Here is a 25,673-nt window from a genome sequence, read left to right as displayed (position 1 = left end):
CTGTGAGCCGTACCCACAAACTAAGATAGGCCTAAAAACAGGCTTAATCCCGCAGACGTAACTTGCCTACGCCGGCGTAGGGTAGGCGCACATTTACGCTGGCCGCATGGTGGCGCTGCCATTGATTAGCCATTCAAATATGCAAATGAGGAAAATATGGCGATTCACGAACATGCGCCCGCCAGACGCAGGCTACGAGAGGTGCGCATAAGTTGTACGTCCGACGCAAAGTTAAGCCCCATAAAGGAGGTGTAACTCAGCAGCAGACATGTAAAGGTCTGCATCGGGGAACAGAAGCCGGCGGTTTTTACGTAGTTTACGTTGGACGTGTGTCTGGATGGGCGTAGATTACGTTCATGGCATAGGCAGTGATCCGGCATATCTTAGGTAGTTGTTCCGACATGGTTATGAGCATGCGCACGGGGATGCGTCCACGACACGACGCATGCGACAGGAAAACTGCCATGAGAGTTTTGGTCGGGAATCCGGCGGGAAAAAAGAGAGCTGGTTCTCTTTTTTTTTTTACGGCAGTTTTCCTGAGAGTCAGGACGCCCACTAACACACAGCTCCTTTCTCTATCTGCAACGTAGAGAGCGTCCTGACTCTCCTGTTGTCCAAGGGAGGGGGCTTTGTGAATACTGTACTTGCCTCACTATGTTACGTCGGCGTAGTGCAAATGGGATGCGCTACGCCGGCCAAAAGATAGGCCATTGTATCTGAATCTGGCTAAATGTCTTTAAGTCCAGTGTACTTTCAAACATTTTCCACATTACCAATGGAACCAGACAGGCTGCCCCTTACGCCCTCTTATCTTCAAATTTTTTATGGAACCTTTAGCTGAAAAAATAAGATCAAACCTGGAAATTGCAGAACATCAGCATAAAATAGGTCTTTTCGCTGATGTGGTTTTGACTCTTATCAATCCAGTGCCTTCCTTGACAGCAGTTCAGAATGTTATAATCAAATTTAGTCATCATGCCTCCTACTTTCTACTCCCTACTAAAAACTTAACGTATCCAAATTTCCTATCTTACTGGTGGGAATATCTAAATCATCATTAAAGCTCCTGAAATCCAATTTTTTTTTTTTTATACATGGGTACAGAACAAATGATCTTACTTGATCAACCTCCCTTCTCTTATTTATACAATCAAACAAGACCTCTCTCATATTGCGAAATATGAACTCAGTAGGCTAGATCGCATTGTAGCTTTTAAAATGCTGTTATTTCCAAAAATCCTATATTTTTTTAGGACCATCCCCATTATACTACCTGTAACAGGAGTCACTTTTGGGCACAGATTGAGCCAGGAAATAAAGAGACATATGTTGGATTGTTTTAACATGGACAGTAATCTACAATATATTCTTTTATGTCTGCAAAGAATATTCTGACCCTACCGGTCAATAATGAATCTTTTCAATGATTAGCCCTGGCTAGTGAGTTGTTAAATGAGGCTGGCTCTTGAAAGGCCTTTCATTGTGTGATAACACTGTTTAAAGCCAATGAAGCTCAGAGGTGTGAATACCTTTCTGTCGGAGACTGACCATCTGTCTAAAGATGTGGATTGAGAAGAAATCATTGTGTGATGGTGTTTTGTTTGAATTCTGTTAATGAAGGAATGTGACTTCTCAGGTGGAGTGATTAGGTCATGATAATTATAGACCGGCGCTGACATGTCTGGAATGTTTAGCAATTAGCCATCTGAAGGTGTATTGAAGCCCCCCCCAGGGTGTGATGGGTGGGTGGAGAGTTTGATTGTTCCTGTGATCACTGAACCATGCCTTGAAAACTGTATATAAACTTGAGAGCTAACCATTAAAAGTGTTCATACATTTTGAAGCAGAGAATAGAGCGGTCAGTCTCATTTTTTGGGGAATGGATATGGATCGTGCCTGCTGGTTTGTCTGTGTGTCGGATAAGCTGTCGTGGGTTGATGGAAGGTTGTAAACGGTGGTGACCGTTACAAGTGGTGGCTAGCAGTGGGATAATTCCATCGCTTAAAGGACAGCTGCAAGGACTACTGGAGAACCGTGGCAGACCGGCCAGCAACCATAAACTTGAGAGCTAACCATTAAAGTTGTCTTGCATTTGAAACCAGAACACAGAGCAAGTCTCGTTATTCTGGGAAATGGGATGTCTGATGTCTGTTGGATGGTTGGAGTATCAGATGAGCTGTCGTGGGTTGATGGGAGGTCGTAGACGGTGATGACGGTTACACTACCCAATAACTTTTTCCAAATGGTAAACTCACTAATAAAACACTTTATATGGCAAAGAAAAATGTTTTACATTGATTAAGCATAAACGGAATGGAGGTATCAACTTCCCAATATTAGAAAATTACTACAGGGCTGTACTGTACAGTACTGTACTACACACATGGGTGTACGTTTAATAAACCGTGATAAGCGGAGATCATGATGATCACGGCTGATCACTGCTTATCACAGAGCATTGCCGGTTTAATAAACTGTGATAAGAAGCAGAGAACACATTCTTCACTTCACATCACAGCACATGGATGTTTTGTCACAAATGGCCAGTTTAATAAACGGTGATCTGAAGATTTCACAGCTCTTCACCTGAAATATCTCCCTTCCAGATTCACCAGCTCAGAGGTGGAGAATCTGGGAGAGAAGCTGGTGTGATAAGAGGAAGAAGGCTTATTTCTTCCTAATTTCAACACCAGTGGGTTAAAAATGAATATTAACAACAATATACGTGTATGTGTGTGTGTGTGTATATATATATATATATATATACACATACAGTATCTATATAACACGTGTGTGTGTGTGTATATATATATATATATATATACACATATATATACACACACACACACACACATATATATATACCGTATTTATCGGCGTATACGCGCACTTTTTTTCCCTTAAAATCAGGGCAAAATTGTGGGTGCGCGATATACGCCGATACTTGCTTCCCGCACTGTTTGAACTTTGCCGCCGATCCCTGCTTCCCGCGCTGTGTTTGAACGCTGCCGCAGACATATACCGAGCGCAGTATACTCGGGTACAGTCGGCCAGGCTCGGCTCCCTTCTAGGTTATGCGAGAGGAGCCGAGCGTGCCCGAGTGTACTGCGCTCGGTATATGTCGGCGGCGTTCAAACACAGCGCGGGAAGCAGGGATCGGCTCAGAGACAGCGCAGGAGCAGCGGGGAGGACACCACGAAGGTCGCAGACGGACGCCAGACCGGACAAGGCCGCCGATGGACGCCAGGCAAGACACCAAAACTGTAAGTAATAAAAAATAAATAAAATTCAGGAATTTCACGTCCAGAGTAGGGGTGCGCGCTATACGCGGGTGCGCACAATAGGCTGATAAATACGGTATATATATATATATATATATATATATATATATATATATATACACATACACACATATATATACATACAGTATTTATATATATATATATGTAATTTTATATATATATATATATATATATATATATATATATATGTTATCACATGTCTGAAAACATTAATTACATGTTCTTTTAAACGTTAGTTTCACTGTTTGAATTCGGCTGCACCATAATCTCACAATATCTCACGAGATTACAGGCAGTCCACCCAGTTTTTACACAGATCTCAGCTGTTTTCAGAGAAAAAACTTCACCTCTGTTCACCATCTGAGAACTGAAGTTCTCAGTTTATTAAACCGGCTGCAGAGGAGATAATTCTCCTCATGAGAACTGCCGTGAACTGCTGTGAACTGAACGGAGAAAAAACTTCACAGTTTATTAAACGGACACCATGGTTTGATAATCCCACTGAACACCTTCGGGTTTCTGTAGTCAACAATAGAGAGAAATAGAGAGCTTCCTTCCTCACTGTTAGCCTCATTAACAGGGCTACCTCTTGCTATCCTCACAATTCAAGGCTCTATTTAGGTCTGGACGGTATCCTCTCAGGGCCACAGTGTCGGGGCTGAGCTCTATGCCATTCCTTCTCTGTGTTCAGGTTCCTAAGCTGTCGGTTAATTGCCAGTACTCATCATTCCATAGTGACTCACCTGTTTTCTTTCAGCTCTTTCACCAGCAGGGGCCCGATCTTCTGGGTCGCCTCCTTCTTTTCTTCGATGTTGACTCGACGCTCCCTCCCGCTGTAATGCCGGGTGTGCGGTGCGCGGCGATTTATATAGGCCTTTTATGACGTCACAGTCCCAGCATGCTTCGGGTGGTGATGACATAAGGGGGCGGGGTAACTATGTCATCACCACCCAGAGCATGCTGGGACTGTGACGTCAAAAGAGGCCTATATAAATCGCCGTGCACCGCACACCTGGCATTACAGCGGGAGGGAGCGTTGAGTCAACATCGAAGAAGAGAAGAAGGCGACGCAGAAGACCGGGCCCCCGCTGATGAAAGAGCTGAAAGAAGACAGCGGTGGTGCCTGGCAGAAGGGAAAAAGAACCGGAGAGCGGGAGAAGAGATCGGAGAAGTCGGAAGACCCCCCCGAAGTCGGAAGAAGACCCTCCGAAGTCAGAAGAAGGGAGAAGACCGGGCCCCCGCTGGTAAAAGAGCTGAAAGAAGACAGCGGTGGTGCCCGGCAGAAGGGAAAAAGAACCAGAGAGCGGGAGAAGAGAGCGGAGAAGTCGGAAGACCCCCCAAAGTTGGAAGAAGACCCCCAAAGTTGGAAGAAGACCGGGCCCCCACTGGTAAAAGAGCTGAAAGAAGACAGCGGTGGTGCCCGGCAGAAGGGAGAAGTCAGAAAACCCCCGAAGTTGGAAGAAGACCCCACCAGGTGAATGGGTAGGGGTACGATGTACCCCATACTCATTCACATAGGGTGGGGGATCTGGGAGCCCCCTTATTAAAGGGGGCTCCCAGATTTCCGATAAGCCCCCCGCCCGCAGACCCCGACAACCAACGGTCAGGGTTGTCGGGAAGAGGCCCTTGTCCCCATCAACATGGGGACAAGGTGCTTTGGGGTGGGGGCCACAGGGCACCCCCTGCTCCAAAGCACCTACCCCCCATGTAGAGGGCATGCTGCCTGGTATGGTTCAGGAAGGGGGGGTGCTCGCTCGTCCCCACACCTTTCCTGACCGGCCGGTCTGCGTGCTCGGATAAGGGTCTGGTATGGATTTGGGGGTGACCCCCACGCTGTTTTTTTGGCGTAGGGGGCTCCCCTTGAAATCCATACCAGACCTAAGGGCCTACCAGACCTTGGAGGGGGAACCCATGATGTTTTTTTATTTAACATTTGGCATTGAGTTTCCCCACCTGGAGGCGACTTCAAGTCGTGTTGTAAGTCGCGTTGTGATTCATACTCAAGTCATGTTCAAGTTGCCTCCCAAAGTCATGCTGAAAGTCGTGTTGCCCCTGTGTGAACCGGCTCTTAAGATATTATGTACTATTTTGTTGATGCTTAATCTTTAATAAAAACAATTTGAAAGAAAAATATCTTAAGCCAATTAACATAGCAATTGCTACAAATCATGTTGGTAATTGTTGCCAGTATTCCCACAGTGCATTTCTCCAGAGATCAATCTGAAGAGCGTTATTCCCTGTGGCATACCTATTAGCAGATAAGAGCCCAAACATTTCATTCTTTTGTGACATGCATAAGCTTTAAATAATGCACTAAAAAAATATCTGTTAGGCAAGATACAGGTATGTTCGCTAAGTCTGCATCATGGTAAAGGGGCAGAAACCCAAACTTAAAATTCATTTTTTATTAAAATTTTAGTAGCACACTTTTAGGTGGATAACTCGAGAGTGTTTAATAGGTTTATCAGAACTTTATCAGAACTGTAAGTACAACGTTATTGAGATAAATTTATTGTAGGGGTTTCTTATTTATTCCCCTACAGTAAGCTCCATTAACCTGCAATAAGCATGTACATTAAGTCAGGAATTTTGTATTGTGTGGCCACAAACCAGAGAAACCAAAGGAAGCCCAAATGATGAAAAACCCTGTAGACTTTGCACTTGTGAAGAATGAACCAGTGCTAAGTACGAAGCTACGATAAACTTGATGGTTGTCATTTAAATAGCTGCCCCATTGTGCAAAGGGCAGGACGTCTATTGACGTCTTCCTGGCAATTGGGGTCCGCGCTGTAGCCATCATTCGACTATAGCGCGGGCCCCTAGTGGTTAATGATGTATTAATGACAGTAGGTGCAATAATTTGTTTGACAATAAAAACCGCTAATGAAGCAGACAGCTTTGTAACACTAATGAACTAACTAATCTATTCCAAACAAAGGTTTTAACCTTGCCTTTCATGACAAAGCTCAGATATTATAAGAATGGAGTCAGACAATTCTACTCTAATAACAGACTTTGTCTTATCAACATTCTCTGATCTCCATAACTACCAGACTGCACTTTTTGCAGTTTTTCTCCTCATTTTAGTTATCACTCTGGCAGGGAATTTGGTTATCATTGTGTTGACTTGCTGGGATTCTCATCTGCAGTCTCCAATGTACTTTTTCCTGGGCAACTTGTCCTTTGTAGATATTTGTCTGTCTTTGGTGACTGTTCCTCAAATGTTGAAGAACTTTCTGTTGGATCTTAAGAGCAGAGTTATTTTGTTTGAAAGTTGCATGGCCCAGATCTATTTTTTCTTGACATTTGCCAACGTGGAGGACTTTTTGCTTGCTGTCATGGCTTATGATCGTTATATCGCCATCTGTGACCCTCTTCGCTACGTGGTGGTCATGAACAAAAAAATTAGATTTCAACTTATTGCTGGCTGCTGGTTGCTTTCTACAGCCAATTCAATTTTGCACTCAACTTTGACTTCACGGCTTTCTTACTGCCGGTCCAACTTAATCAACCACTTTCTGTGTGACATGGTGCCACTCTTTAAGCTCTCTTGCTCTGACACAACCATAAATGAATTGGTCATCTTCACTGAAGGCTTTGTTGTGGTATCAGGACCATTTTTGTTCATCTTAGTCTCTTATATCAATATTATATTGGCCATTTTAAAAATCCACTCAGCAGAGGGACGAAGTAAAGTCTTCTCTACTTGTTCTTCCCACCTTGCCGTGGTCATATTTTATTTTGGAACCATCATGTTTACCTACTTCCGTCCATCTTCAAGCTATTCATTGACAAGAGACAGGGTGGCGAGTGTGATGTATACAGTTCTTGCTCCCATGTTGAACCCCTTTATATACAGTTTGAGAAACAAGGATGTAAAGCAAGCTTTACAAAGACTGATGGCCAAAATGAATTCTGTTTGACCGAACATAATGGTAAACATAGCCAGCTGGTTAAAGCTACATTTGTCATATAAACATTTTTTTAGGGCTGGGGAAATTAAAGATTAATTCCTTGATTAATCTTTATTTTTTTGGATCGATCAAAATTCTTTTGATCGATCAAAATTCTTGATGTCACCGGACAGCCTTAACAGTGAGACTTACCCTGCTGGATGCGTACAAACTGCACCCATTGGATTGAGGTACCTTTGCATCTGTGGAGCAGGAGGATGCATCAGGCTCCATCAAGGGAAGGGGGCAGAAATAACCATAGTTTTCCTGTCCTAAGCAGTTTTGTGCAGACAATTCTTTGTGTATCAACAACATCTGTTCCGTGCAAAAGACTGTTCAGTTCTTCAGGGTATATTGTCAATAAAATGCGATCATGTCTGCTTCCAGAAAATGTAAACAATCTGGTATGTCTGTGTGACTGGCTAAAGTGATGCCTTCTTGCTTACTTATAAAGTGACTGACAGTCAATATACTAGATACGTTTTATAATTAAAGTTAAATTAACTTTCTAATTTTTTCTTAAAGTTTAATAAGAAAAAATTACTTGCGTTAGTACTACAGTTTGAATTTAAAATGTATTTGTGTGAACCGTGAAGTTAAGTCATGGATTGTGGAAACTAACTAGTGACGTGTGATTGTATATAGTATATAACCACATTTACCACTGACTAATGCAGAGTTGCAATGCAAGGAGATCAGCTAAAAGTAGTTGGATCTGTAAGTGCATTATATTTAATAAAAATTAGTCGATTAATCGATTAAAAAAAAAAATTCATCGAACGCGAACATTTTAATCCGTAACAGCCCTATATTTTTTAACTGTAATATATTCACTGGGCATTCTTCATTATTACAGCTATATTTAATGATCTTGAGTGTTAAAAAAGCATAGGCATAGCATGAAAATCCCTTTAGACGTCTTTTACATGCTTACTGACAACAAAAAAAATCTACATTCTAATCAGGGCTCTGTAACACTTCGTTCACATTACTGAGGGTCGGGAAAGTGTGCAAAAATACATTATGATATACACACTTTACACACTTTCACACTTTCAAGCCAAAATCTCCTCGTTCTCAAACGCGGTGACATACAACACATACAACGGCAGGGGAAGTTCGATTCCACTGGCTAAACTCTTGGGGCTGCTTTTGCTAATTTCATGTGTTTGCGTGTTAAATAAAAGTTTGGTAAGAGACGATTTTCACTTTTCAGTCTGTTACAGCTTTAAAAATGTGTTATCTCCATTACAAATGCTACTTTTACTCCCGTCTCATACTTTAATCTGAGCAAGCGCGGGTATCTTAGCATGCAGACGTCCGAGTTTCTCGTCGAAAACCAGCCCGTCGAGGAACTTGACGAGCCAATTTAGACTCCCATCGAGGAAATAGAGAACTTGCTCTCTTTTTGCCTCGTCGAGGTTCTCGACAGTTTCCTCGACGAAAATGTACACACGACCGGTTTCCTCGGCAAAAATATATCTCCCAGCAAGTTTCTTGCTGGTTTTTGCCGAGAAACTCGGTCGTGTGTACGAGGCCTAAGTGTTGATGGGGGAATCTCTCCCGCAGCACTATTGAATTCTACCGATGGGAGTCTTTCCCACCAGCAGAATTTATTGATCAGTGCTAACGGCTATAAGCACCAGCAGTGATCAGGCAAAAAAAAAGAGATATGCTGGTGGTACTGAATCAGTTGATGGATTAATTTCACTACAACCAGCCTGTCCATAAATGGATCAAAGTTTGTCCAGTTTCTGCTAAACCAGATGAATAATGATCTGTCTTTGGCTGGCTTAAAAGTATGGGGAAGGATAAGAGCTTCTGTCAAGTATTCTTACCATTTATTCCCTGTTGTGAAGGTTTTCCTGACTTCTTATATGGTCATTGTGACCATATGTAATCCCAACATTTCATATTCCTGATATGTGCCTGCCATGTCATGTACTTGTATGAAAAAGTATCATGTTCTCTTTAAATTTCTTCCTTTGTGTGAAATACCTGGTGTTCCTGCCCGTCCCTCTGCTTTCCTATTAAAAACTAACCAGACTAGGTATGAGAGCACAGCACGGTCAGTTATTTAGCTGTCAGAGCCATTCACTGGGAAGATCAGTGTGTTGATGTTTCTGCTCTCATGCAGCTGAGAACAAAGGTTATGTTATCACTTATAAAAAATAAAAAAATAAAACAGGAAAAGGGTGTTTATGATGTTTTTTTATATGTATATACAAATGTTTTTCATTTTATTTCTATTTTAAATTGAATGGGTTGTTTTACAAGGTGAGGGTATACATATACTTTAACCACTTAAGGACCGCCTCCTGCACATATACGACAGCAGAATGGCACGGCTGGGCACATGTACGTCCTGTACATGAACCCAGTCGTGGGTCGCGGGCCCGATCACCGCTAGTGTCCCGCGATCGGTCCCCGGAGCTGAAGAACGGGGAGAGACGCGTGTAAACACGGCTTCCCGTATCTTCACAGATATCAGCAAGTGATTTTAAGAATGCGCTGTATATGTACTGTATATATATAAAAAATGCAGAGTTGTAAAATATGTGGGTTCTAAAAAGAATGTATTTTCCTAAGAAGCATATTATTTCTGTGAATAATTAAAAACAAATTTGAGTCAAACGTTTCAATTTAATGTGGTTGTAAACCCACTTTTGAAAAAAAAATTATAAAAAATTAACACCTGCAAGACAAAGGCACAATGAGCTAGTATGCATTTCGACATTTCATCCCAAAGTTACTTCCGGGTATCGCGTCTTCTGCGTTGTGATTGGTCGGAGCCGCGATTATGTCACTCCCGCGCATTCACGTTGGAGCCACCAGTCATGGCATGATCTCCTTTAGGAACAGCACGATCAGCGTTTCTAAAGTGTGCCTGTGCTGTTTTCTACGGCACATGTTTCTATTGTAAATATCTCTTAAACCGTGGAAGTTTAGGAGATATTTCCAGCATCTACAGGTAAGCCTTAAAGCGTGAGTTCATCCGAAAAAAAATTTTTAACTGTAGATTGGGCCTAATTACGTGAAGAAGAATCGGGTGTTTTGATTAAAATCAATGCAGTACTTACCTTTTTTGAGATAGATGTTCTCCGCCGCTTCCGGGTATGGTCTTCGGGACTGGGCGTTCCTATTTGATTGACAGCCTTCCGACGGTCGCATACAGCGCGTCACGAGTTGCCGAACGTCGGTGCGGCGCTATACGGCGCCTGTGCACCGACGTTTGGCTACTTTCGGAAACTGGTGACGCGCTGTATGCGACGGTCGGAAAGCTGTCAATCAAATATAAACGCCCAGTCCCGCAGCCCATACCCGGAAGCGGCGGGAGAACATCTATCTCAAAAAAGGTAAGTACTGCATTGATTTTAATCAAAACACCCGATTTTGCTTCCCGTAATTAGGCCCAATCTACTGTTAAAAAATAGATTTTTTGGGTGAACCTCCACTTTAAGCTAGGCTTACCTATAGGTAAAAGTGGTTGTAACAGGGTGTACAACCACTTTAAACACTTAGGGGGTTATTTATTAAAACTGGAGCATGCAAAATCTGGTGCAGCTCTGCATAGAAACCAATCAGCTTCCAGTTTTTCTTGTCAAAGCTTAAAGTGGAGTTCCACCCAAAATTGGAACTTCCACTTTTTGTAATCCTCCCCCCCCCCCCTCCAGTGTCACATTTGCCACCTTACAGGGGGGAGAAGGGAGAAAATACCTGTGTAATACAGGTATTTGCTCCCACTTCCTGGCATAGATCACCGCAGTGACCTACGCCACTTCCTGTGCCTACACTGTCCTCCTCTGCTATCTTCTGGGAAACACAGGAAACAGCAGGGACCAGTGAGGACACTCAGCACGACTCGCGCATGTGCAGTAGGGAACCAGGAAGTGAAGCCACAAGTGTTAATTTCCTGATTCCCTCACCGAGGATGGTGACGGGGGCAGTCGAGAGCCAAGGGACTAATCGGCTTCGGCTGCCGGCATCGCGGACACCCTGAACAGGTAAGTGTCCATATATTAAAAGTCAGCAGTTGCAGTATTTGTAGCTGCTGGCTTTTAATATGTTTTTTTTAGGCGGAAGTCCGCTTTAATTGAACAAGTTGATGTTAGACGCTGATTGGTTACCATGCACAGCTGCACCAGATTCTATGTGCACCAGGTTTAGTAAATCTCCCCCACAGTTAGTCTGGTTGAAAAAAAGAGTCTATCTAGTGCAACCAATAAAAAAAAATATATATATATATATATATATATATATATATATATATATATATATATACAAGATCCAATATCCATAGGTGATCTAGAGGATGGCAAAAAAACTCCAATTAAGCATAATCCGATTTGCTACAGTAGGAGAAGGAAATAAAGAAACATTCCTTCTGATCCCCAAGGAGACAACTGAATATTTATTGGATCAACTACCCCTGGTGTTATTAGCTCTACAAATTAGTAACCAGATATATTTTGTGCATTTATGAACGCATCCAGCTCTTTTTTAAAGCAATCTATTGAGCTGGCAAGAACTATTTGTTGAGGGTGTCTAGTACACATTTTCACAGCTCTTACTGTAAAGAAGACTTTCCAGACGTGAAAAGTGCCTCCTTGTCCTTTGTGATGACCTGAAAGTGAATATCTCTACACCAAGTTCACTTATGTATGGGCCCCTTATGTATTTCAACTTAATCATATCTCCCCTTAAAGGGGTTGTAAAGGATTTTTTTCCCCCCCCTAAATAGCTTCCTTTACCTTAGTGCAGTCCTTCTTTCACTTACCTCATCCTTCAATTTTGCTTTTAAATGTCCTTATTTCTTCTGAGAAATCCTCACTTCCTGTTCTTCTGTCTGTAACTCCACACAGTAATGCGAGGCTTTCTCCCTGGTGTGGAGAAAGCCTCTTGAGGGGGGAGGGGGCGAGCAGGCAAGTCAGGACACTCTCTACTTTGCAGATAGAGAAAGGAGCTGTGTGTTAGTGGGCGTCCTGCTCGCCCCCTCAAGAAGCTTTCTCCACACCAGGAAGAAAGCCTTGCATTACTGTGTGGAGTTACAGACAGAAGAACAGGAAGTGAGCATTTCTCAGAAGAAATAAGAACATTTAAAACCAAAATGGAAGGATGAGGTAAGTGAAGGAGGACTGCACTAAGCTAAAGGAAGCTATTTAGGGGGGGGGGAAATCCTTTACAACCCCTTTAATCTCTTCTTCTCAAGAGAGAATGAATTCAGTTCCTCTAATCTTTCCTCATAGCTGATCTCCTCCATACCTCTTATTAGTCCGTTCGGACTTAACGTAGATTGGGATATAAACTGCTTTTTAAATAATTCATAATAAAAAAAAAAAAAAAAAAAAAAAAAAAAAAAATTTTTATTAATTAATTTTTTATTTCAATTTTAATTATCATAATCATTATCAAAATTTAAATTAATTTATAGATCTTCTCTAATTAAATATAGATGATTTTTATGATATAGATCTTTTCTAATTAAATATAGATTGATTTTTATGATTATGCAAATTTATGATACAATCTTTTTGTATATATTGTTAACCTCCGATCTTATTTTCATTATTCGATGCTCCGCTACCAGTTATTAAACACCCCCGCGTTCTGTACTAATATATATCGTTATTTAATCTGATACGTTATGTACAACATGATTAGAACACTTTTCCATTTCTCGCTACTCAATTATTTTGCCCTCAGTCACTATGAGGACTCTCCCCGAGTTTTCCAGTATGGAACCCGTGGGTATTTAAACACCTAGCGCGCTGACGTCAACATCCGGCTTACTCCCCCGTTGAAGTCCATTAGCGACGAAACGATCGTAGGGTGCCGTGACGTCATCGCGTTCCGTCCTGAACGCCGGCTGTGTTTTCCTGACCGAGTAGCGAGAAGCATCGGAACAAGAGATCGGAGACGTTTTGCTATCCATGCTGTATTTATATTGCCTAATTGTAAGTGCAATTTTTATTAAACCCTCTTTTATTTTTAAACGTTATACGCTATGAGAGGTCCTTCTTCTCTTTTTTTTGGTTTATGACTCTTCGGATTGTATGCTGAGCTATACCGTGGTTATCTTGACGGCTAAGGTATTGGGAGACCAGACTTCCCACAGGCCCTATTAGACTGATGCAAAACAGTCTTTTCATCTGGTAAGCAGGCAATCTTATCCTTCCTCACGGGTGTATTGGTGACAGCTTACCTCACATCAATCAAGAGTCTTTCACATTGTCTGCACAATCCACTTCTCTTTCACAAGGAAAATTACTGGATAGAGTCATATGAACTTTGTTTCGTGGCTTTTTAAGACTTTTTCTTCATATATCCATCTGCATTTTTATGTTTTTTCCTATTCTGGCTATATTTTCAGTTTATTCCAGAATGACTTTTTTTGTTTATTATTAATTTATATGAGCACAATATCACTCACTAGCGCTGCACTGTTTTTTTCTTTTTTATGTTACCAAGTTGTTGTACACAATTTAGTGCTAGCAGCTATTTACATTTATAATTCAATATTTAATTTAGCGCAGCGTCAACCTTTTGGTTTTTGTTTATTTCTATTGTCCTTTGTACTTAGACGTTGCTGCTCACCATTCACTATGGACATTTTTGATTTCAGATCACAATATAATATTAACACAGAAGGAGTTTTTGATGGTAGTATTGAGCATAATGATGCTCTTGGTGGCCTGTTCCTTAGACTTAAAAATCTTTTGATCTCTGAACTGCACACTATTTGGGATATCGCATATTTAGAGCATTATGTTGATAAAAAAATGGTACCCCGCAGTCTCAGATGGGAAGTAGCCCCTCAGAAAGGGGAGACTGACCTAGAGGGCTGGCACACCTATTTTAATGATATAGGGGTTAAATTTCTCCAGTTTCTTCTAGATAAGAAACAAGATAAAATAAAATCCCTGAATGAAGAAATTGGGGGAATAAAAACTAAACTCAATCTATTCAAGGATCAGGATTTATATATATCCAAATCTGATCAACTGAGAGAAATTATAGAGAAGGAAGGTTTGGACCAAAAAAATAAGAAAAAGAAGAAATTTAACCGCGATCTGTCGGATTATTCTAACAAGGTGGTCTTTAAATGGCAGACCAATTTGGAGAATGCAGAAATCAATAAAGTTGAAAGTGGAGCCTCTTCCCGGCAACCTGCTTCCTCTATTGATAACCGACCCCCTCCCCGTGGACCAACACAGGGCCCAATAAATAACAAAAATCAGACGACTGGTAATGCTCCTTTTTCATCCAAACCTCCTAAACTAACCAAAAAGGGTTATCCACAGGGCCCTCCTCAAGGGGCTCGCCCTAAGGGACCTCCTACAGGGAGAGATCCTAACTTTAGAGACAATGTTCATAATGGCTACTATGTCCCTAGAGAATCTCAGCCACATCTGAATTCTTCAGAACAGAGGGGAGAAGTTAGAGGCACCTGGCATTTTAGACCTCATCCCTATAATTCCACCAATTCAGTTAATGATTCCAGAGACTATCATACAGATCCACGGGATCGCTGGAACCTCAAACCAGGAATACAGGGATATAGGGATCAAAGAGCTGAAGGAAGAAATCAAACTCCAGGATGCATTCCCCTCGAAAACCGCTTTGCTGCGCTCTCCAACCATCAATTGGATACATATGAAGATAATTATGTTATTACTCAGCATCCGGAATATCAAAATAGCCTCCCAGTTCAGAGAGACTACTATATTGAATCTCCACGGGAGTATGGGATTACTAGTCCTCCTCGTTTTTTTCCCATGACACGGAGTCAGAGCAAAAAGGAGTACGACGACAGAGAGGCATCAGAGGGGGGAGGCGAATTCGGGCCAAAGAGAGGAAAACCACGGACCTAGCTGGTATTTTCAATCTTAGCTCAGCCTCATTAACAGTTGGCGAGCAAAATGTTTTGAGTCACGGTCTTAAATATGCCCCCCCACATCAACTCAATAAATTTGAGACCTTTATTGATGTTAACAAATTCATCCGCAAGATGAATATTAAAAGACATTTCATTTTAAATCCAATTGGAAATGGCACTCAGGTTATCCATAGGATTCCCCCATCTTCTATTCGACGATCTGGAGTCAATTCAGACGACGTTCCACCTACCATTTGTGCTCCTATTCAACATAGCAATCTGAGGAATGCATCACTATTCAATCCACCAGGCTTTGTTGCTCCTGCGATACAAGTATTTAAAGAACTGGTTACAAAAGATCTTCTGTCTCTTAAAATTACTAAACCTAGAGGTGTTTTCCCTATTCAGACTAACATCAAGAAGATCTGTCAGCGGAATGAGATAGTAATTAGACCTGCAGACAAAGGGGGGGGGATTGTCATTTTAGACAAGTCCCAGTATGTTGAAGAAATGAATCGACAATTGTCTGATAGTTCAACATACACCCCCCTACCTTCGAATCCTACAGTAAAATATAGGAAGTTGTTATCCAATCTTGTGGATCAAGGCCTACATAAGGGGATTCTTAACAAAAAAGAACATGCCCATCTCATACCCATCACACCGCGAGTACCGGTGATATACTATTTACCTAAACTTCATAAAAGTTTAGTTAAACCCCCTGGCCGTCCAATTATAAGCGGAATAGATTCCGTCACGGCCAGGATAGGTAAATATGTAGATAGTTTTTTACAACCCTTAGTGAAATCGACTCCTGCTTTCCTTAGAGACACCACTGAAGTCTTGAATCTATTAAAAGAGGTCCAATGGAAGGATGGCTATATCCTTGCCACTGCTGATGTGGCTTCTTTATACACGGTTATCTCACATCAACATGGTCTGCAGGCAGTGGACTTTTACCTCCAGCAAGAATCTGATATACCACCCTTACAGAAGGAGTTTATTTTGGAGTTGTTAAGATTTGCAACTACACATAACTATTTTTGGTTCGGTGGTACCTTTTTTCTTCAGATCTGTGGCGTGGCGATGGGGGCTAAATTCGCCCCCAGCCTAGCCAATTTATTTATGGCTCATTGGGAACGAGAAGCTATTGATGATCAACCACCCTCACAATTACGACTTTGGAAACGCTATATAGATGACGTGTTAGTCATATGGGAGGGAGACACAACATCACTTGAGGAATTCTTTTTTAAATTAAATTCCAATACGAGGGGTATTTCTCTTCAATATGATATTAGCACCTCCCACATCCATTTTTTGGATCTAAACATTTATGTAAAAGAAGATAAACTGATTACCAACACGTTCTTCAAAGAGACAGATAGGAACGCTTTTATTCCTGTCACAAGCTGTCATCATAGCTCATGGTTAGCCGCAGTACCTAAAGGTCAATTTCAACGCATAAGGAGGAACTGCACTGATATTAAGGACTACCATGAACAAGCACACGTTCTGAAACAAAGATTTTTGACTAAAGGATATCAAGAAGTTTTGATTAACGAAACCATGAGAAAGGTGGAACAGATGGATAGAGAATCCTTATTGGTAAAAAACAGTAGTAAGAACCCTATTCCTTCAGAAAAATTTAGCTGGTCCCTAACTACCAAATATTCAAATCAGCATTTTTCATTTAAAAAAATCTTAAAAAAGCATTGGGACATTCTTAAAAGTGATAAGATTATTGGATCACTTATCCCTGATAATCCAATCGTGATTTTTAAGGGGGCACCTGCTTTAAGGCTAAAAATTGCACCAAATGCTATAGATCCACCAAGAACTATGTCATTTTTCCAGTCCCTTAAAGGTTTTTTCCCATGTCGCAGATGTAATATCTGCAAGGTGAATTCCTTTAGGGAACGGAAATGTACTAATTTTCAATCAACAGCTACTGGTACAATTTATGACATAGATTCATTTATGACTTGCTCAACAAAATACGTTGTTTACATGATTCAATGTCCATGCTCAAAGCAATATATCGGCCGTACTAAGAGAGAACTGCATATACGTCTTAGTGAGCATGTGGGCAGGATCAAAAGCGGGTTCCCTAAACATAACCTCTCGAAACATTACGATAAATTCCATGGGAGACAATTAAAGGGGACAAGTTTTTTTGCCATAGATAACATTCGTCCTCATTGGCGTGGTACTAATATGGTTCGGGCCATATCTAGGCTCGAAACTCGCTGGATTTTTTCTATGAAATCTTTTATTCCGTTCGGACTTAACGTAGATTGGGATATAAACTGCTTTTTAAATAATTCATAATAAAAAAAAAAAAAAAAAAAAATTTTTATTAATTAATTTTTTATTCCAATTTTAATTATCATAATCATTATCAAAATTTAAATTAATTTATAGATCTTCTCTAATTAAATATAGATGATTTTTATGATATAGATCTTTTCTAATTAAATATAGATTGATTTTTATGATTATGCAAATTTATGATACAATCTTTTTGTATATATTGTTAACCTCCGATCTTATTTTCATTATTCGATGCTCCGCTACCAGTTATTAAACACCCCCGCGTTCTGTACTAATATATATCGTTATTTAATCTGATACGTTATGTACAACATGATTAGAACACTTTTCCATTTCTCGCTACTCAATTATTTTGCCCTCAGTCACTATGAGGACTCTCCCCGAGTTTTCCAGTATGGAACCCGTGGGTATTTAAACACCTAGCGCGCTGACGTCAACATCCGGCTTACTCCCCCGTTGAAGTCCATTAGCGACGAAACGATCGTAGGGTGCCGTGACGTCATCGCGTTCCGTCCTGAACGCCGGCTGTGTTTTCCTGACCGAGTAGCGAGAAGCATCGGAACAAGAGATCGGAGACGTTTTGCTATCCATGCTGTATTTATATTGCCTAATTGTAAGTGCAATTTTTATTAAACCCTCTTTTATTTTTAAACGTTATACGCTATGAGAGGTCCTTCTTCTCTTTTTTTTGGTTTATGACTCTTCGGATTGTATGCTGAGCTATACCGTGGTTATCTTGACGGCTAAGGTATTGGGAGACCAGACTTCCCACAGGCCCTATTAGACTGATGCAAAACAGTCTTTTCATCTGGTAAGCAGGCAATCTTATCCTTCCTCACGGGTGTATTGGTGACAGCTTACCTCACATCAATCAAGAGTCTTTCACATTGTCTGCACAATCCACTTCTCTTTCACAAGGAAAATTACTGGATAGAGTCATATGAACTTTGTTTCGTGGCTTTTTAAGACTTTTTCTTCATATATCCATCTGCATTTTTATGTTTTTTCCTATTCTGGCTATATTTTCAGTTTATTCCAGAATGACTTTTTTTGTTTATTATTAATTTATATGAGCACAATATCACTCACTAGCGCTGCACTGTTTTTTTCTTTTTTCTTTCTTATTAGTTTGGCTGCTTTTCTCTGCATTTTCTCCAGGGTATGAGGGAGAGGAGAACTCTGATCCACTGCATCAGCAGCCACCCACTGACAAGGAGAAGGTGCGGGAGGGGTAGGCAGTTTGAGAAAGTAGAGGTTATTAATGGACCAGCAGGAACTGGCCCATTTATCCTGCATTACAGAAGAAGTCGGGTGGCCAGATAGGACTGCAGCAGAGAGCGCCACACCCACATTTGTCACAGCGTGGCAGGCTCACTAATTATTGTCCTCTTGGTACCCACGGTTGAACCCCCAGGGAAAAAAATATCTACGGCCCTGGCTGAACAAATGGGAAAATGTTTTCCTTTATTTGCTGCAGAGATGTGCCTCAAGTCCCCAGGCCTCCTACTAAATTGGCAAAATAAATATACCTGATTGGCTGAGCAGCCTTATGGATTATTTACACTAGCATTGCTGCCTGGATCACTTTTCAGAGAGCATTTGACAGGCGTTGAGGAGGCATCGCCACCTTTTTAACCCTTTAATGCTGTACATTACCAAATGACACCATTTCGATAAAACTCCTCAAAGAATGTACCGATATCTTGGTACCCACCATAACACATCTCATAAAACAATCATTCAAAGAAGGTATTGTTCCAATCTCCCTCAAGCAAAGCATAATCAAGCCCCTCTTAAAGAAACCTAACCTTGACCCTAAAGACCCAAATCACCGCAGACTGATAACAAGCCTGAACACCATCTCCAAGATTATGGAGAAAGCTGTAGTACAACAGCTACAACTCCATTTGGACACACACAAACTCTTGGACCCACTTCAATTAGGTTTCCGCCCAGGCCATGGAACTGAAATAGCACTTCTCAAAATATGGGATGATGCTCTCGAAGCAGCAGATGACGGAGAATCATGTCTCCTGGTGCTGCTGGATCTCAGTGCAGCTTTCGACACTGTAGACCACAAAACTCTACTCATTCGCCTTAAAGAAGTAGCAGGAGTCAAAGACGCAGATCTAGCCATCCTAGGAAATCGTTCCCTCAAGGATCACCCCTCTCACCCATGCTCTTCAACATCTACCTTCGCCCACTCCTCAAAATCATCAGTAAACAGGACCTGTGCTACCACTCATACGCTGACGACACTCAACTCTACTTTCCCATCACCGGAAAAAAATAAAATATATAACGGTCTAGAAAAATGCCTTGCATTGATTGATGATTGGATGACTGAGAGCTCCCTCAAATTCAATGGATCCAAGACAGAACTTCTTCTCCTCCACAAAGACAGAAGCTGAGATTTCATGGACACCACCCACCATCCTTGGACAGATGATCACCCCAAGCACTAAAGTCAAAGTCTCTGAGTCATCTTTGACTCTGAGATGTCGATGGATGCACAAATAGGATCAGTAGTCAGCGAATCCCACCATCTCCTCCGGCTGCTGCGTAGACTCATCCCCTTCATCCCAAAAGAAGACATAGCAGTAGTAGTTGAAACGATCATCAATTCCCGACTTGACTACGCAAACTCCCTCTATATTGGCCTACCTAAATATCACATTTCGCACCTACAAGTCGTCCAGAACACGGCAGCCAGACTGGCAACGGCGAAAAAAACATGGGAATCCCTCACCCCATCACTGAGGACCCTTCATTGGCTAACCGTAAAGGATAGGATCACATTCAAGACCCTCTGTCTTACCCACAAGTGCACACAAGGAAACGCTCCTCAATACATGTGCGAGAAAATAAAGCATTACACCCCCAATCGCATTCTCCGATCAACTAACCAAAGCCTCCTCCACATCAAGTCCCGCTACAAATCAAAAGAGAACGAAGATTTGCAGTCCAAGGACCACGGCTATGGAACGCTCTGCCCGCAAACATCCGCATTGAAGAAAACCATCGGGCTTTCGGGAAAAAACTTAGGACTCATCTCTTCTGAAGGATAAGAACGACACTGGATGGAAATAAGCGCCTTGAGGCGATTCAGTTTGCATTTGTAGCGCTATACAAGTTATTCACTCACTCACTACCATATATATATACCATATATATATACTATATATATATATATATATATATATATATCCAAATACATACACACCTATACACATAGAGAAAGACACATGTCTGATAATTTAGAAAAATATTATAAATAAGACAGGGGAGTCGGACAAGAAATATATGGGCAAGACACCTTGTGATATCAAAGAGCTGTTACATTGAAAATAGATAGATGATTATACTGTAACTTATAATATAGTGGATATTTCTAACTCTTTGTTGATGCCTCCAGGTTTGAGAGTATCTAGGGAATATATCCAATATGTTTCTCTCTCGCAAAGTCGATGGAACCTTTCGGCTTCTGAGAATTTGTTGGAGATTTGTAAGATGACCCAAACTCTTAGGCCATCGGTGGATTTGCTATGACATTCAGCGAAGTGACGAGGTACACTGTGTTTGTCCCTTCCTTCTTCTATTTTTCTCCTATGTTCCCCAAAACGTTGGCGGAGTGGTCGTATGGTACGACCTACATAGAGGAGCTGACAGGGACAGATCAGTGCATACACAACAAAGTCGGAGCCACAAATATAAAAATCGCCACTGTATGTTTTTCCTTTTGCTGTAAATTGTTTTTGGCCGTGGCTTACAAAGGCACACGTTTTACATGTAGCCTTTTTACATTGAAACATTCCTTTAAGAGATATCATGGGAACAAATTCTGAAGCTAATGATGTTTTTAGCTTACTGGGTGCTATTTTATTTTTCAAGTTAGTGGCTCGTCTATAAGTAGTTCTGGGGGTGTGAGGTAGAATGGTTTTAAGATAAGGGTCTTGTAAAAGGATCAGCCAATGTTTTTTAAGGATTCCTTCCATTTTTTTTTAAATCAGTGTGAAACTTCGTTATGAACCGCGTAGATTGATCAAAAGGCTTTTGTTGGGGTTTGAGATTTTTCTCTGGCTCAAGATAATGGTCATATGCTTGATTAACCAGAGAAGCGGGATAGTCTTTATCGAAGAGTTTTTGCTTGAGAATGTCACTCTGTTTGATATAATCATTCTTTTGGGTACAATTTCGCCTTAGATGGCAAAATTGGCCTCGGGAATATTATTGATCCATTTTTTGTAATGACAACTGTTGTAGTGGAGAAGAGAGTTACCAGCAGTGGGTTTGAAATGATTTTTTGCCTCAATGTTCCCATCAAGATGGTATAGGTCTAAGTCCAGGAAGGTAAGGCTCTCAAGGTCCCAGACATGGGTAAAGGACAAGCCATAGGTGTTGCTATTTCAATGGTCAACAAAATCATCGATGACATCGACACCACAGCATGTTTTACCGCTCTGCGATCCCACGGATCACGTGTGTGCCGATCCAAAGCTGTTAATCCGTACGGATCAATGACGATCCGTTGCACCACTATTAAACACAATACAACCACTTTCTTATACCACATTCATTTGGCCATTCCATTCATTCTTCATTTAGAAATGTTTTCCATATTCCTTCCATAGATATATACTTCTTAATTATCTTAGGCTGGGTTCACACCTATGCGAATCAGATGCGGCTTACACCGAATCCCATTCGCAGGACACTCCAAAATACATTCATTAGGACATCATATCATATGATCATATTCGGGTCTCCCACAGACCCTACAATGTTATACTCCTGTGAGTGTGTCTATTAAGGCGTGGTCAGTCCTTCCTTTCTCTTTAAATTTAAAAGGCTAAGGCTTTATCAGAGCCTGGGTAGGGAAGAATTAGTCAAAAATAGACAAAGGTCTACCCACAATGGATAATTATCTTATCCTGGACGAGCCCCCATCTGAAAGGAAATATTAGTTATTTTTATCACTTAACATAAAATGGATACCTGGTCATAAAGTGTTGCCTGAGGTTAAAAACAGGATTCCAGGCTTGACCAACAATAACATAATGGCGGGTGTGTTGTTATACAAACATTCTTACATACCATACAGATACATATAGATTAAATAGAAGAGGGAATATACAGTTAAGCCAGGCAAAATATGTTTCAGATGACGGCGTAGTTCACATATATTATTACAATCATTTCAAAGTTATTACCTCCGTTGAACTAAGATATGTTATCATTTTGAAGTAATGTAATTTTTTATATTTTATATGCTGGGGTGTCATTGATATGTGGATTGTGACTGACAGCCCAGATCTACCTTCCCTGTACTGTGCAAAATAGAAGATAATGGTCTATTTCCAAATGTACAGTAGCTTAACCACTATCACTGCCCACCAAGTCTTGCCGTTTGACTGTTGAAGGGTAATTTAAATTTGTTTGTAATGGCCCGTTTTACTTCCTTATTCCTCAAGCTATAAATAATCGGGTTCAGCACTGGGATGATCATGCAGTAGGTGGCAGACACAACACTGTCCATTCTCTGTGAATTGGAGGATGTTGGCCTCATGTACATAAAAATAAGAGCACCATAATACATGGTGACCACCGTGATGTGAGAACTACAGGTTGAGAAAGCTTTCATCCTCCCATGTAAAGATGGGATCCGTAGAATGGTCGAAATGATAAAGATATAGGTAATCAAAATAAAGGTCATGAACCCAACTCCGAACACTGTAGCAGAAACAGAAGTCAAAACCTTGTTGATATAAGCATCACTGCAAGACAATTGTAACAGTGGCTGAACCTCGCAGTACAATCTATCTATCTTGTTTAGTCCACAGTATGGCAGAAGAGAAGTGGGAAGCGATTGTATGATGGAGTTCACAATGCCACTGGCCCATGCGGCCCCTGTTAACTGGAGACACAAAGTATGGTTTATGATAATTCTATATCGTAAAGGGATACAAATAGCAACATAACGGTCATAAGCCATGATAGCTAAAAGAACACATTCTGTAGTAGCACACAATGTAAAGAGATAAACTTGGCAAATACATGCCCAGAAATAAATTATATTACTTTGGCTATTGATGTTGTTGAGAATGTTGGGGATAGTTATAGTTATGTAGCACATTTCTAGGATTGAGAGGTTGGCCAGAAAGAAGTACATGGGTGTATGAAGAAAAGTACTAGAAATAATAGCTGTAAGAACAACTGTGTTGCCGAATAAGGTCATCAGGTATATTATTATTATTATTATTATACAGGATTTATATAGCGCCAACAGTTTGCGCAGCGCTTTACATCAGGGAAGACAGTACAGTCACTATACTCAGGAATAACAAGAATGAAGCACAACGAAGCTGAGGAACATCAGAGAAGCCCAGGAGAAGAAACACGGTGGTTGAGTTGGCTGGACTTCTCACAGCCATAGGTATACAACTGTAAGAACAACATAGAAAAGGTTAGACACACAGGCAATTGTTTTGACTGAAATTCTATTGCCTAAATATGCCTTGAAAAGGCTGGGCATAGAGTGAAAGCTGAAAATTAGGCACAGGGCCTGCAGGACAAGGTTTGTGGTAACATTGGGTCAAGAAGGGTTAATGTTGTGTAGGATGAATAGCGTTTGCAGGAGGTGCTTAGTGTGAGAAATTGTCATGTATTTGGTAGCCAATCAGGTAAATTAGGAGCCTTTGAAACAGTGATACAATGAAACCTTTTTGCATCCAGATAGTGATTACCCAGCATCAGGCAAATGTCCCACCAGCTTGTTTACTTGCCTGGGTCATTAAACTTTACGTAGGAAAGGGTAAAACTCCTATCAGGTTATTTCATGTACTAGAGAAGCAACAGAAAATGAGAGAAAATCTCTCCAAAGTGAACAGAATGACTCTCTTACAGAAATGTCATAGGAAGCGATGTCAACATTGGATGATTTTCTTTCACTTATTCTTAATGACAACTCAAAATTTTTAATTTGAATCCACCACTTTCTACTTTTTTGAGAATGGGAAAAAAATCCTTCCTGTTCCCCCGAGAGGCAATCAGATTTTCCCTGGATCAATTTTACCTATAAATGTTAGTACTCAGTTATTTTATGTACAATTAGAAAAAAATCTAGACCTTTTTTAAAGCAACCTACTTAGCTTGCCAGAACCACTTCTGGAGGGAGTATTTTCCACATTTTCACAGCTCTTACTGAAAAGAAACCTTTCCATATTTGGAGATTAAATCTTTTTTCCTCTACATGTAAAGAGTCCCCCTTGTCCTATGCGATGACCTTAAAGTGAATAACTCAACTCCAAGTTCACTATATGGACCACTTAAGTATTTGAACATGTTGATCATATCCCCCCTTATTCTCCTCTTCTTAAGAGGAAATAAATTCAGTTCCTCTAATCTTTCCTCATAGCTGAGCTCCTCCATGCCTCTTATCAGTTTGGTTTCACTTCTCTCCACTTTCTCCAGTTCCCCGATATCCTTTTTGAGAACTGGTGACCAAAACAAAACTGCATATTCCAGATGAGGTCTTACTAATGATTTGTACAGGGGCAAAATGATATCTCTCTCTCTGGAGTCCATACCTCTCTTAAAATGGAAGTAAACCCTCCTATTGTTTTCAGCCAAGGAAGCTGCCATCTTAGCCTCTGTTTAATCTGCAACTGCCATGATGCTGCACATGTGATCAGTTATGAAACCAGCCATTGGATGGTTTGACAGTTTGGTTGAGAGCACAAGCAAATGTGACATCTAGCATTTCCGGCATGCCGGGAATGTTGACTGTTTTTTTAAACTATCAAATCGATGGGTTTACTTCCGCTTTAATACAAGAAAGGACTTTGTTCGCTTTGGAAACCACAGCTTGGCATTGCATGCTATTATTGAGCTTATGATATACCAAAACCCCCAGATCCTTCTCCACCATTGATTCCCCCAGTTGTACTCTCCCTAGTATGTATGGTGCATGCAATGGCATCCCTAGGGGGGGGCAGAGGGGGCCCTGACCCCCCAACATTATGCTGTGCCCCACCATGTGCCCCCTCCCCAAAAAAAATATTTTAAAAAAATTGGGGGGGATTTTGTTCGGGCTGTCGCTGGAGTAACACAGTCTCTCCTGAGAGGGTGAGCGTCCCCAGTCAGCTTCTGCTGGGATCCCTCCACCCTCCCTCTGCTCGCTGACACTGCATAATGCAAGTGCTCACACAA

At 41.1% G+C, this 25,673-nt stretch overlaps 2 protein-coding genes across 2 annotated transcripts; one reads left to right on the top strand and one right to left on the bottom strand.

The window, feature by feature from the left end:
- Positions 1 to 6,279: 6,279 nt before the first annotated feature.
- LOC120914471 (olfactory receptor 1361-like) lies at positions 6,280 to 7,321 on the top strand. The gene has a single exon (XM_040325156.1). It carries the CDS (start codon positions 6,284 to 6,286, stop codon positions 7,223 to 7,225), a length of 942 nt encoding a protein of 313 aa, XP_040181090.1. The 5' UTR covers positions 6,280 to 6,283; the 3' UTR covers positions 7,226 to 7,321.
- Positions 7,322 to 22,777: 15,456 nt separating this feature from the next.
- On the bottom strand, positions 22,778 to 23,700 carry LOC120914583 (olfactory receptor 5V1-like). Its single transcript, XM_040325263.1, has one exon. The coding sequence runs from the start codon at positions 23,698 to 23,700 to the stop codon at positions 22,849 to 22,851; it is 852 nt and encodes a 283-aa protein (XP_040181197.1). The 3' UTR covers positions 22,778 to 22,848.
- Positions 23,701 to 25,673: the final 1,973 nt, after the last annotated feature.

Source organism: Rana temporaria, chromosome 9, assembly GCF_905171775.1.
Source record: "Rana temporaria chromosome 9, aRanTem1.1, whole genome shotgun sequence".
In the NCBI taxonomy this organism is placed as follows: Eukaryota; Metazoa; Chordata; class Amphibia; order Anura; family Ranidae; genus Rana; species Rana temporaria.
This window is presented reverse-complemented; position numbering and strand designations above follow the sequence as displayed.

Excerpts from the sequence above, each read along its gene's own strand:
- LOC120914471 (XM_040325156.1), top strand. The coding sequence starts at position 6,284 with ATGGAGTCAGACAATTCTACTCTAATAACAGACTTTGTCTTATCAACA.
- LOC120914583 (XM_040325263.1), bottom strand. The coding sequence starts at position 23,700 with ATGACCTTATTCGGCAACACAGTTGTTCTTACAGCTATTATTTCTAGT.